Here is a 13,472-nt window from a genome sequence, read left to right as displayed (position 1 = left end):
CAGGGATCGACGGAAATCGGGCGTGTGCTAAGCAGCCACGTTTCTTCTCACGCTTGAAGTTCTCGAGCTTGACGTTCGCTGCCGCACCCGCTTCTGCATCACGGATCTTGACCTCGCCTTCTGCATGGCTAGCCCTCTTCGCACTGCAGCGCAAACGCGGGACTGCGACATCTCTCGAGCTCGACGCTCTCATCAGCCGTCCAGGCGTCGCTTGAAACCCCCCCAACCAGGTCGATCGTGCTTGGGCTCTTCCTCCGCACGACCTCACGTCACTCTCGCACTCATCAGTCTGCTCAACGCTAACATGCCTCAGAGCAACCAAACTCGAACTTTGCGGTTTTTGGATCAATCCCTGAAATCATTGCATTTATCGATAACAGAGGATAGTGTGTGCTGGGTCATTGTACAGAGGAGAAAAGGATAGACGGGTTGGTGTCAACCCCTTTTGTTTTCTGGCTTTCGCCAAAGGTGAGAGAGTATGCGCATCCTGTACGGACGCGCGATGCAAGAGACGATGATGATGATATGAGAGAAAAAGTGACGAGGGGGGTAGTTTACACAGAGGCCAGGGGGGCGGGCTCCTTGAACTCGGTGTTGCGGGCCTTGACACCGGCGTCCTCGGCGCCGGCGATGGCGGCACCGCCGTGCACCTCGAGCAGCTTGTTCAAGTCGTCCTTGGGTGCCTTGAGCACCTTGACCTTGCGCACGTAGACGTCCTTGAGGGGGAAGATGCCCTGGGTGGCCTTCTCCACCTCGCGGCCGATCACCTCGGGGATGAGCTTGGCGACAAACTCGCGCAGATCGCACGAGTTGGCCTCACGCTGCACAATCTCGAACATCTTCTGACGGATGGCGCGGATGTGCGACGACTTGGCGTACGTGTTCTTCTTGACCTGGTTGGCACGCTTCTTGGTGAAGGCAATGACAAAGACACGGAGGAGGTAGCCGTCGGTGGTCTTGACATCCTGGTGCGCCTCAATGAGCGACTGCCACTTGCGCACGAGCGAGCGCAGCTTGTCCGAGGTGAAGTCCATGCCGTAGAAGTTGGTGAGGCAGGTGCGGCCCTGGATGCCGTCGACCTTCAGCTTGAACTTGCGGTACGCCTGCTCGTCGTCCTTGTTGAGGTCAGCGAGCGAAGCCTCGACGATGCGGCCCTTGAGCGAGTCATCGGCGTTCTTGAGACCCTGCGATCGGTTGACAAAGGTCTTGCCAACGTTGCGGTTCTCGAAGAAGGTGGGTGCCTTGATGTCGTACCAGTCCTTGCGGGTGAAGGGGTCGACAGCCCTCTTCTTGTTACCCTTGCCCTTGGAGAGCTTCTTGTTCTTTCCGACAGCTGTGGTGAGCGGAGGAAGTGGGGGAAAAAGTCAGTCAAAGCGTTCGAAGATGGGTAGGACGAACAGCGCAGCAGTAGAAACGCGAGCGCGATGGTGTTGCAATGCCAGTCCAAATCGCATCCGTGCCGACAACAGTGACGGGTCGGAATGAAGTTGTGATGATCAAAGTCGTATTGTCGATGTGCGCGTGGCAGTCGAAAGGACGACAAAGCTGGGGCTTGTCGTCGTGGTTGCGCGCCCATGTTGGGCGAGGGAAGTGTTCGGTATGGTTTCCGTCGCTAGTGTCATGACAAGCCGCTTTCGTCGAACGGTCCTGTCTCTACCGACTTTGCGACGTTGTGGCAGGGGTGTCCAGCGACAGCTCGCAAAGATTGTTCCATAGTCAAAGAGCAGCGACAAGGAGACGCCGCCGTGTCTAGTCTATGTCCCGAACGCTGTCTGTTCGAGCTTTGATGCTTGTGGCCCAGACCTGATCATGCGGTGGACAGCGCGGTCGCAATGCCAGATCCAACACATCCTCATCTGGGCCCATGCTTGTGCTGATCCTCCTGCACAGGTTCTTCGAGGCATCCTTCTGACCAAGCTGATACGACGTATGTCCCATGTGATACCGAATGCTCCGATCGAAGGCTGTCCGTCTCGTGGTTCACGCCTGCAGCGTCACGCTTGACGAGCTTCTAATGAGGATGACAATGTTGGATCCCATCGTGGTGTGACCATGTTCGACCACCATCGTTGACCTCAAATCTGGCTTCGTTGGGCGGTCTGAGCTGCTGAGGCGCGCGTCGGTGATGCTGTTGTGTCGATGTGATGCTGTCGGCGTGTCGAGGATGCGATAGGATGGGCAATTGCTGCTTATGATGACCACTTACCCATGATGAATCGATATGTCTTGAGGAAGGATGGAGCAGAGGAGGAACGGACGATGTCAAGCTGGAATCTCGTTGTCCACCGATTCGACTGGCCTGCGACTTGGCTGTGGTTGCTTGGTTCAGGGCCGCTGCCTGAGAGTGTTCGACGGAAGCCCGCTCTCGAAGCCCAACTGCTAGCCCGACTCGCAGCTGGTCGTGAAGCCTCTCGGCTTTGAAACTGACCCTTCCATGTTGTCGCAGTCTGCTGCTGCAAATTTTATTGAGAAAAGCTCGGCCGAGCTACACGTGCAGCCAACTGGGCCAGTGGTTGAAATTCTGAAGCCAGGCTTGATTGAATTTATATTAAAAAGATATATCATGAATACAACGTCTGTAGGCGTTGAGTCCACGAGCCTTGACTGCCTTCTGCAACCCTGGAGAAATTGCAAGACAGAACGGGCTCCAGCAGGCAGCAGCTGGCGTCGACGGCTCTGCGTCCCAGCAGGCAAGTCGAGTCCAGGCAAGTAGCTGTCTGGAGAGTCGGGTTGACTGATGAGCAGGCCCAAAGTGAGAGGTGAGGCTGCGAAGACTGTCGGTGAGAGCTGGGCCCGACATCGTTGAGCGAGCTGGTGGACACTTCGATCTTGGACCTTCTCGCTGCTACGATACTTTCCCCCACCAGTCATCACCCGGTGTATTCATCCTCAAGGTAAGTGCTGCATCGCCAAAGCATCATCACTATCGTCATCGCAGTCAACAACCATAGCAGTGTCGCAGACACAGCCATCTTCGTCACCAAAGGAAAGGCAGTCCGCAGCATCACCATATTACCACTCCAGCCAAACGCACAAAGGTACCTACCATGCATATCACATCAGCAAAGATACAGGTATGACCAGCAGCAGTGCACTGTCGACTCTATGGAACATGTCGACTCTATGGAATCATGAAGAGCAGCAGAGAAGGAAGCGGGATCGATCATATCGGGATGGAGCAGGCAAGTCAGGCAGGCAAAGACTCGGTCGGAAGATCCAAGCGATAGCAGCAGCATCACGGCAGCAGGGATCGCGATGGCTCTCCGTCCAGATAGAGCGTCGCTCGAGCCGTCCAGCGTCGACGTCTGGGTGCAGTCTCGCTGCCATGACGGCCGGAGAAGTGACTTCGATGATGAAGCCACTCGGCAGCCTACGACACACTTGGCTCATCACATCGGATGCGCCGACAGAAGGAATCCACGCGCTACACCATTTGACGTGGACAGACGCAGCAGAAGGATCATGGACGAGGATAGGCATCCGTGGTGTGGATCGAGGATAACTCTGGCAAGCAAGCAGATCTGACGCCGTTCGACCATCACCATCAGCGTCACTATCCTCTCAGCAGACCGACTTCAGGCATTCTTGCGCGACCATCTATGCGTTCCCTTCGGCGATGACAAACGACGATGGCGATGATGTCGGTCCTTGCCGTTACCCTCATTATTGATAGATCGGCTGACCCGCTCACTCTTGTTGATCGCCGACACAGACTTCGTCTCCATATAGTCCATCATGGCTTCCGTCCAGCAGAAGATCTTCCGCACGGCCAACGCGCCCACCGGCCCCGCCGACGAGGTCGAGACCACTGTTGCTCAGGCTCTCATCGACCTTGAGTCCAACGTCTCTGAGCTCAAGGCTGAGCTCCGACCTCTGCAGATCTCCTGCGCCAAGGAGATCGAGGTCAAGGGCGGCAAGAAGGCCATCGTCATCTTTGTGCCCATGCCCCAGCTCAAGGCTTTCCACAAGATCCAGCAGCGGTAAGCATCTTCTTTCGACATTGCATCAGCAGCAGCAACAGGGCAGCACACGGCAACGAAATTATACAGTTCAGCATCGAGAGTTGTCAGTCGGGACAGCCTAAGGAATGCAGTCACGGCCGACGGAAGCGCAATCAGCTGTTCCGCAGTCACCACAGGCTGGCACGGGTACGGAAGTGTTCCGACGAATGCCAAGGAGGGATCTCACGACGAGCGAGCAGCGCATGCGGTTGCGTCCGATACCTGTGGTCCAAGGTAGCGGTGGATGACACGACAGATGGATCGCCGCAATTCTGCTGCTGCTGCTTTTGCTGCTGTCATGCGTCTCGATTTGCCCCCAACCAGCATACTGATCTCTTCGCTCCTCGCTCCCTTTTGGTACCTACAGTCTCACCCGTGAGCTCGAGAAGAAGTTCTCGGACCGCCACGTTGTCTTTGTCGGCCAGCGCCGCATCCTCGGCAAGCCCAGCCGAAAGAACCGTAACCAGCAGCCCCGTCCTCACTCGCGCACGCTCACCGCCGTGCACGAGTCGATCCTGGAGGACCTCGTCTACCCCTCGGAGATCACTGGCAAGCGCACCCGTGTTGCCACTGACGGCAGCCGTCTGATCAAGTGCTTCCTCGACTCGAAGGACGCCACCTCGCTCGAGTACAAGCTGGACAGCTTCTCGTCGGTGTACAAGAAGCTCACTGGCCGTGACGTCAGCTTCATGTTCTCCTCGGACAACTAAGTGGATCGTGCTTGCACCTTCTTTATCCGATCGATCATCACCACCACCTCGCATACATCTCATCATCCCATCATCCACCACCAAAATGTTCCCGGAGCGTTTCGATCCAAGAATCGAGCCTATGTGGTCCCGCCATGTTTCCAGTCAAGTGATCGCTTGCTTGATTGGCTTGGCTGTTTGCTGCATTCTTGTCGACCGAGGCAGGATGCAGCCCTCTTCCCCCTTATACGTCCATTCGTGACGTTGTGTAATTGTTGTTCTCCATTCCCATCATCTTGCACACAAGCGACGAAAAATCAAAACCTGCTTCTCTAGAAACGTGTGCTTGTGTCAGAGGTGTGGTTCAAGTGATCCTGTGATGAGCGAGCGAGCGAGCGAGCGAGCTTGAGCGCCAAACGGAAGGCTTGATCCGAATGATGAGGCTGGTCAGAAAACAAAAGATCGGCACATTGCCGATGGGCTGCCGTGACAGGCTATGTGACAGGCTGTTGAGATTCGCTGCTCCTCGTGTCTGCACGCCTGCAAGCCAAAACAAACAAGAAATTGGGCGCTATTTTTATGCAACAATAAAATAAATAAAAAATGAGATCGCAGACTCCAGGCCTGAGCTTAGCCTGCTGCCGCGTTCTATGAGCCAGAACTCAAAAAGAAAAACCAAAATTGCATTTGGACAGGGAGAGACAGAAAGCGAGCCAAAGTTGCATGACAGCTCGCTCGCTCGCTCGCTCCGTTGCGGACCCTCTTGTGCCTCGCTCCGTCGCTTCCTTTGTCGACGACGTCTTGCTTTGTTCTTCTTCAAAGTCACACGCACGCCAGCTCAACTCTCCCACGGTCCTTTCCGACGGCTTGCTCCTGCAGTGACACATACACGCACGCAAGCACAACCTCGCTCATGCAGCTCTAGCATCGGAAGCGCCCTTTGAGGCACGGCGTGGTTGTCACATCTCCCCCGAGACTAAAGGTGGCATCGCAGGCGAATCAAGCTGAGCTCAGCTGAGCTCAGCCTCGAGAGGCCATCATGAGCGGAGCACACCCCTTGTGGCCGGATTACGTTCCGCCTCCGCAGCACTCGACAACAATGGCAAGAGCTTCGAGCTCTGGACCCTTGTCTTCCACCACCACATCCGCCTTCAGAACCACAATAAGCCCCTCTTCAGGAACAGAGCAGACACCAGCAGCAACAGTCACAGCAGCCTCCTCGTCACGCATGCCTCTTCCTGCAGCCACGTCTACCACCTCGACATCATCCCCCTCCTCGTCGTCATTCAGACGCATGGTCAACAATCTCCGCTCCACCCCCTCGTCGCCCTCGTCGAGCTCCTTCCATCACGCATCCTCGTCCAGCTCGTCCTCCATCACCGCCAGGAATGCCTCGCTGGACTTGCCCGAGAGACGGTCCATGCGCAAGAGCTTGGACCGATCTCGCCTGCAAGCGACTGCATCTGCTGCAGCCTTTCTAGGCTTTCCCTCTTCCACTCAAAATGCTCCCATTCCTACATCATCAACCTCTTCGCTGGCATACAATCTTACATCTCGCGACTTGGAGCCTACGCATGCACATTCACCCAGCAACGACCTGATCCCCTCCCTTCGGCAGCACACATTGCATGATACCCCGTCCCGTGTCCAGGAACCGCTGCCAACCTCCTCTTTCCCCTCCTCCTCTTCGTCCTTCCGCATATCTAGCCGCAAATCACCATCTCATTCCACCGCCGCCCCATCAGCGACCACCTTCGCCCCCACCTCTTCCTCCTCCTCTTCCTCCTCATCCTTCCTCCAGCGTCACAAATCTTCTGCCTCCGTATCCACCGATACATTCTCCTTTGATGCGGCGTCCTCCACCCTACTCACATACTCTTCGTCGTCCAACATGAGGTCAAGCACAGCTTCGTTGGCCCCAGTCGCTCTCACCCCCGCATTCTCCACGCATCGTAATCCGGGTCTCTCGAGGCTGCGATCAGGCTCCGTATCAAGCTATGCTGCTTCTCGTAAAAGCATTGCCGGCGACGCCCAAGTCTCGATTGGCGTTCACATCTGGTGGCCATCCACCATAAAGACTTCCTCCTCCACCTTGGCACGAGCGCCTCTCTTTCGCGATGCCGCTAACGTCAAACAGAAGCTCTCCAAGCGTCCTGGATCTTCCCAGTCTCGGGCAGCAGAGCCCGCCCACGATGCCATGTTTGGCTTCCGAAATCACGGCCCATCCTGGCTCAGAGAGAAACCAAGCAAGGGTCGTCTCAACGCGCCCACCGCCTCCATCGGCCCGCAAGGCCAGTGGAAGCGCGCCACTCTCCTCTTCCGCGACGCTGGCAGCCTCTCGATCCTCGATGAAACCAACGCGCTCTCCCACTCGCTCGACTGTGGCGCTCTCTACGTCTCCGACGTCCGATTCGTCCACGACTCGCTCTTTGCTAGGCCCTATGTGCTCATGATCCAGCCAAGGCAGTCGCGGGCCAGGACCGAGGTCTCGATCACCACCCGCAAGCAGGAAGCCGCCTTGCTCCAAGAGCGTGCTCGCAGCTCGGAGCCCATCTTTATCGAATGCAAAAGCGAACAGGAAGCTCACTACGTCAGAACGCTGCTTCATATCTACGTCAAGCCCGAAATCTTTGGCTCGCCGGCCACCGTCGATACCGGCGGCTCGCATCGCTTCTTCCGACAGCTCGACATCACCATCTCGGACGCCCAAAGCATCATGCCCAAGTGGCCCGCAGACCTGGCCGACTCGGCTTCCGACTCGTCCGCGACGCCGTCCATGTCGCCGCGACCACCCGCGCCCATGCCTCCACCGCTTCCTGCTTCGCCTACAAGCGCCACGGTGCTCGAACTTCCTCGCTCCCTCTCTCACCAGCTCGCTTCCTTGCGCTCCGAGGACCAGGAGGACTCCCCGGGGTCCGAGCCACTCACCGACGACACTCTCTCCGGATCCTCGCGCGCAGGCTCGCGTCCTAGCTCGCGTCAACGCCACCACAACGCCTCCACCAGCAGCTTGCGTGCCTCACGAGATCCCGAGAAGCAAAGTCGGAGTCCAGCTGCTTCGCGACCCACGTCCCGCTACGACGCCTCGTTCCAAAAGGGCATCGATGCGGCGAGCTCGAGCAGCGTGCACATCTCGGGGCCGCTCAGCGGCGACTCGGGCGCCAGCCGCTTCGATCGCAACCCTGCCCCTTCGCTCGACGAAACCGCTCCCAGCCTCCAAACCAGCGTGGCGGGCGGCTCGGGTCGAGGCGCAACGTCGCGAGCAGCAGCAGCATTGCGGCGGGAAGACAAGGATCGCTTTGAAAAGACCCGATTCGAAAGGTACTGCCGCATCCGGCTCGACGGCGACCTGGTTGCACGAACTAGTCTGGCTCACTCCAGCGGCAATGCGTTCGCTGTCGACAAATTTCAGCTCAAGGACGTGGGCGATGTCAAGTCTCTTTTCATCGAGGTGCTGCATCCGACCTTGAGGACGAGCAGCGCCTTGTCTGGCACGCCGGCCCATTCCAGCACCAAATTCATGATGCTCGGCATCGTCGAGATCCCTATCGAGACCTTGCGCAGGAATGAAGAGATCGAAGGTCGTTTCCCGATCTGGTCCATCTCGACTTTCTCCCATTACACCGCAGCAAATGAGGACGATGGCAAAACGCCCACCGGCTTTCATCGCGGCGTTGTGGGCGAGCTCAGCTTGTCCATTCATCTCCACGAGGGCGCCATCCTGCCTCTCACCATGTACGAGGAGGTCTACAACAGGCTCCATGACGAGGATGCGCATCAGATGCTGCGCCACCTTTTCACGTTGATCAGCGACGACGTCGTTGTCTCGCACGTCGTCCGAATCTGCGCCGCCTCCGGCACGATTACTTCGCGCATTTCGACGCTCATCGAGGAAGAGAGCGTCAATTGGGGCGAAAAGATGGAGCCCGAGCTGCTCTTTCGCGCCAACACCTCGCTCTCTCGGTCTGTCGATCATTTCCAGCGCCTTCTCGCCCTCTCGTGGCTGGAAGCTTGCCTGGGCCCCACTGTGCGCAAGATTTGCAACGACGCGCAGCCTCGCTCGGATGCGGCCGCATCGAGCAGCAGTAGCAGTACCACCGCTGGCCCGACAGCAGGCGGCGGAGGAGGAGGCGGCAGCGACGACGGCCCCTTCGATTTCAGTACGTCGATCCGTGCCGCTCCGACGCTGCCGGCCAATGCGATCGATGCGATCCCCGATGGTCCGATGACCGCCAATTCTCTCCGCAAGCTGAGCGAGACCATGTGGCAGAACATCTACAGCCAGCGACACAGCTGTCCCGCAGATCTGCGGACGGTCCTCCACCGCATTCGTCGCAAGGTCAACGAATGCTATCGAGATGCCAAGTCGACGCGACCGGGCATTCAAGGTGTGGGTGCTTTCGTGTTCTTGCGCCTCTTTTGTGCCGCCCTCAATGCACCTCAGCTGTATGGCCTCACGCCTTCGCAGCCAGGCCGAGACGCGCAGCGCAAGCTGCTGCTGCTCAGCAAAGTCTTGCTTGCTCTCGCCTCCAAGAAGAACGCGTTCGACAGGGAGAAGGATTGGGAATTGATCCCGCTCAACGACTTCCTCCGCACGTATTCGTCGGCGTACGATGACTACATCAGCGTGGTCTCCACCGAGCCACCCACCCAAACGGCTGTCCAGCTGCTGGGCATGCGCATCGAAGGGGATTCCGACCTGCAGGCGGCAGCGCAGCGCAAGCTTGGCTCGCTGTGTACACTGCATCGCGAAGCCATTCCTCGCGCCCCATACATGCTCGATCAGCCGCAGGCGCTGGCGTCCTTTGTCGCTCTCGTCGCTGATGCCGTCGAGGAACGCGAGCTGGCAGGCGTCACACAGCAGCCGATCAGCACGATCGACGCTTCGAGCACGGTTGACAGCAGGGATGGCAGCGCGCAAACCGAGGCGGCGAAGATCAAACAAAAGGCGGACGAGTTTATTGCCATCTGCTGCCGCATCGAGGAAGCGGCGGGTATGTGCATCGAGCTGGCCGGCTACGATCCGCGTCCGATCCCGTTCGAACGTTTGCAGCGATCCGCTCTGTCGAGTCTGCCGCGCTATGGTCGAGGGCCTGACGACGCCACCCTGGGTCCGTCGCCGAGTCGGATCGCACAAGGCGATGCAGCGGTGCCTCTGTCTCCGAGGGACGCCTCGCTCGGATCTTCTCCAGCTCGATCGCGAAGCCGCAGAGCTACCGTCGGCGCTGCGCTCGCGCTTCCCAAGCTGGCCGCAACAAAAGAGTTTCATCCCGATGGCTCCTCGGAACAACCCGTTCCGGTACCGGTCTCGCCTAGGGAAGCTCGAGAGGATCGCAGGAAGAGCGTTGGCACTCCCCGATCCAATCAGCACAGAGTTTCGCAGGTCGTCACCGACTCGCCCGAATATCGCGTTACCGCTGGTGCTGACCCGCTGGCGAGAAGAGAGAGCGAGGCGAACAAGAAGAGTAACGTGCAGCACGTCACTGCACAGTCTCTCGGCACGTCGGGTACATTTGATGTCGCCACCCCCTCTTCCTACCGCACCCGCTCTTCGAGGCTGATAGAAGACGAGGATGACCATGGCAGCGACGTCGAGCTGCGAGAAGCGTATCGCAAGCTGCGAGCCGAGGAAGAGGCTGGCGTCTCTACATCGCAGCGTGTCGCCGCACCGGGTCTACCGGCCATCTCGACGACGGAGGGGCCACTTCCTCGGTCGGCCGCCGCAGGCAACGGTAAAGCACAGCCATCCAGAACGCCCGAAGCACTGGATGCGCTGATGGAAGCCGAGGACGGGTCAACCTTCGAACCCGTCTACGCGCCACGAACGCTGCCGAGGACGGTAGGCTCTCGCGCCTCGTTCTCGGGCAAGCTCATACCGGTTCGGCGGCCAGCACTCGACCGACCAAGCGCACCAGAGCCAAACAGACGCCATTCGTCCGAAGAACCAGAGGCACCACGCAACTTTTCGCTGCCGCGACCCTCGGCCGACCGAAACAGCGCTGCGATTCGGGAGCGCGAGGAAAGCTCGGACGGGTTCGAGATGGCCATTGAAGATGCGTATGCTCAGACGAGGGCAACTCTGCCCCCTTCTGCATCGATGCCGGTCAACATGACCGGGCTAGCTCCAGTCGGAGATGGAAGGTACGGGAAGGAGTTCGGAAGTGGTACGGATGGAGCGGGGAAGAAGAAGAAGTGGTGGAAGCCATGAGCTTATATAGTACTAGGTATCGATAATCGTAATCGCTGCTGTGATCGCATGCACTTTCTTTCTAGACCTCTTCATCGTGTGCTTGCTTCCAGATCGTGTGACAGACGTCGACAGTGAGCCTCAGAGCCATCGACGATGATCAAAGAGGGTCGTGAGTAAAAAAGACAAGCAAAAATGTCAAAAAAAAGAAGAACTGCAGCACCTAGGATTCCCGCGTGGTCCCCCACCGCAGTACTGACTAGGCGATACCTTGCTTAACTTCGCAGATCGGACGGGATGCGGTGCTTTCAAGGTTCTATGGCCGCAGATGTTCGACGAGCTGCACATAACATATATGATGGCATGTGTCGCTTGGTCCTTGCCCTCGGCTGGTTCCGCTTGCGGCTCTTGGCTCATTCCGCATTCCCTTCTGAACGTGTTCTGCTTGTGGTACTTTGCATGCTCTACCGACGGATTGACGTGCTCTGCTCAATGCACTTGGCAGCTGTTTCGTCTAGGAGAATCTGAATTGAATCCCTTGTGTGACGATCCGAATCGTGACTTTGTACACTACATGACCGGGGGGAATCATAGGGGGGGGCGGGGAAAGGAGAGAACGAGGGACGGTGGAATCGTGTCCGAGGCCTCCTATCTAGTGCTGGTACGAGACGACGGGGTAAGTGGGGCTGGACTGGCCGACCTTGATGTCCTTGTCGGAGCCGGCGACGTCGTCGGTGCTGTGTTCGACGTCGTGGTGGGCAGCGGCGGTGAGGTTCATGGTGGTCTCCTTGTCGAGCTTCCTCCAGCTCCAGTAGCCCTGCTGCTTGCAGCCGCGCATGTGCATGTAGAAGCCGTAGGCGGCGACGACGGCGAAGCCCGAGATGGGGACGAAGAACGAGGTCTGGGTGCTCTTGGCATCGGCGACGACGGCCTGGACACTGGGCATCCAAGCACCACCCGAAACACCAGCGGCGACGAGGGCCGAACCGAGCTTCTGGTTGGCACCCAAGTTCGACGTGGCCAGTGTAAAGATGATCGGGTAGCACACCGACTCGAAGAAGAAGATGAGCATCAGGCAGGCGATACCACCAGCACCAGGAACAACGGCAGTCAGAATCGACGTGACGATGCATCCGATACCGCAGATACCCAGCACCAGAGCAGCATCCACCTTGGCGAGAACCGGCACACCCATGAATCGGGCAATCGTGAACACGGCAAGCGTTACCGAGAACAGATCAGCCGCACGAGTAACGGTGATGTTGAGACCCGGCTGCTCGACGTAGTAGTTGATGGTAAGCGAGGCAACGGCGACCTGCGAACCGACGTAGAAGAACTCGGCGATGGCACCAAAGATCAGGTGTGGCTGAGTCCAGATGGAAACGGGCTTGTGCTCGATGGCGGAGGCAACCTCTTGCTTGACCTCAGGAAGCTTGGCGATGAAAAAGAGGAGGTTGATGATGCATCCGAAGGCACTCTGTGTGGTAGGACAAGACAAAAGCCGATAGTGTCAGCGACAGAGCCATCAATAAAGCACATTCGAGAGCTGCTAATAGTCACGAACAATTCCGAGGTAAACCCATTGAAGGTGGTTGAGGGTGTGAGAGTAGCCAGTCTTGAGGAAAGTACGACCAGCGATGATGGGACTGATATGAGGAGGTGGTCAGATGAATAAGATGATGGTGTCGGGTCAGCTTCGGATCTCGGCTTCAGTTTCCGATTCTAATTGGAATTTAAACTTACCCGAGGACACTGGCGACACCGTTCCAGCACTGGGCGAAGACGAGACGGAAAGCGGCGTTCTCAGGAGGACCAAGGACGGTGATGTACGAGTTGGCAGCCATCTCGAGCCAAGCGAGACCAGAAGCGGTGACGAAGGTGCAAGCAAGGAAACCAGGGTACGAGTAGGTCTTCGCACACGGCCAGAACATGATAGCGCCGAGAGAGAAGAGACCGAGACCACCGTGGATGGAGAAGCGGTAACCATAGCGAGCAGCCTATGAGCAAGAAAAGGAGGAGGTGGTGTAATTGATTTTCGTCAGCATAAATTCGCGTCGTCGGCGAACCTCAACTCAAATTTGAGTACTCACGAGAGGACCGCTGATGGGACCGTTGATGAGGTAAGCGCCGAAGTAGCAGGCCTGGAGACCCGTGGATTGAGCCTTGGTGAGGTGGAGCGAGTCCTGGAAGGTCTTGTTGAGCGAGTCGAGGAGACCGTACGAGAGACCCCAGACGAAGAAGAGCGACGAAACGAGAGCGAAGCTGAAGTAGACCTGGCTCTTGCTGAGCGTGTCAGCGGTAACGGCGCGCTGAGCAGCAGCGCCCTCAGGCTTGAAGCGACCCATGATGTGAGAGAGGTGACGAAGTGAGGTGGGGTTGAGGAGGGGTCGGGGTAGGGGAATGATATGTGCAACGTCAGAGAAAAAGTGAATTGAGAGAGCCAGTCTATATATGTACGACACCAGACAGCAGGTATATACGCCCTTTCTCGCGAAGGAACAGGGGCGATGCCATGAGCGATGAGAACGAGGCGAAGGAACAAGCGCTGCGACTCGGCAAGTGCCAACCCCACACTTCCATGCACCTTCTTCCCCA

The 13,472-nt window shown here is 57.8% G+C and overlaps 4 protein-coding genes across 4 annotated transcripts; 2 read left to right on the top strand and 2 right to left on the bottom strand.

Moving 5' to 3' along the window:
* Nucleotides 1–554: 554 nt before the first annotated feature.
* On the bottom strand, nucleotides 555–2,210 carry PSEUBRA_001093 (Ribosomal protein S3Ae; the record flags this gene model as incomplete). The annotated part of the gene is made up of 2 exons (XM_016434368.1): nucleotides 555–1,333; nucleotides 2,207–2,210. 2 exons carry the CDS (start codon nucleotides 2,208–2,210, stop codon nucleotides 555–557), a joined length of 783 nt encoding a protein of 260 aa, XP_016294136.1.
* Nucleotides 2,211–3,735: 1,525 nt separating this feature from the next.
* PSEUBRA_001092 (Ribosomal protein S7e) lies at nucleotides 3,736–4,711 on the top strand (the record flags this gene model as incomplete). Its single annotated transcript, XM_016434388.1, has 2 exons — nucleotides 3,736–3,980; nucleotides 4,369–4,711. The coding sequence occupies 2 exons, from the start codon at nucleotides 3,736–3,738 to the stop codon at nucleotides 4,709–4,711; spliced, it is 588 nt and encodes a 195-aa protein (XP_016294135.1).
* Nucleotides 4,712–5,789: 1,078 nt separating this feature from the next.
* PSEUBRA_001091 (Ras GTPase-activating protein) lies at nucleotides 5,790–10,898 on the top strand (the record flags this gene model as incomplete). The annotated part of the gene is made up of 1 exon (XM_016434384.2): nucleotides 5,790–10,898. One exon carries the CDS (start codon nucleotides 5,790–5,792, stop codon nucleotides 10,896–10,898), a length of 5,109 nt encoding a protein of 1,702 aa, XP_016294134.2.
* Nucleotides 10,899–11,529: 631 nt separating this feature from the next.
* On the bottom strand, nucleotides 11,530–13,222 carry PSEUBRA_001090 (Major facilitator superfamily; the record flags this gene model as incomplete). The annotated part of the gene is made up of 4 exons (XM_016434366.1): nucleotides 11,530–12,354; nucleotides 12,442–12,523; nucleotides 12,621–12,874; nucleotides 12,968–13,222. 4 exons carry the CDS (start codon nucleotides 13,220–13,222, stop codon nucleotides 11,530–11,532), a joined length of 1,416 nt encoding a protein of 471 aa, XP_016294133.1.
* Between the last annotated feature and the right edge of the window lie 250 nt (nucleotides 13,223–13,472).

Source organism: Kalmanozyma brasiliensis, assembly GCF_000497045.1.
Source record: "Kalmanozyma brasiliensis GHG001 unplaced genomic scaffold PSEUBRA_SCAF12, whole genome shotgun sequence".
Classification (NCBI taxonomy): Eukaryota; Fungi; Basidiomycota; class Ustilaginomycetes; order Ustilaginales; genus Kalmanozyma; species Kalmanozyma brasiliensis.
This window is presented reverse-complemented; position numbering and strand designations above follow the sequence as displayed.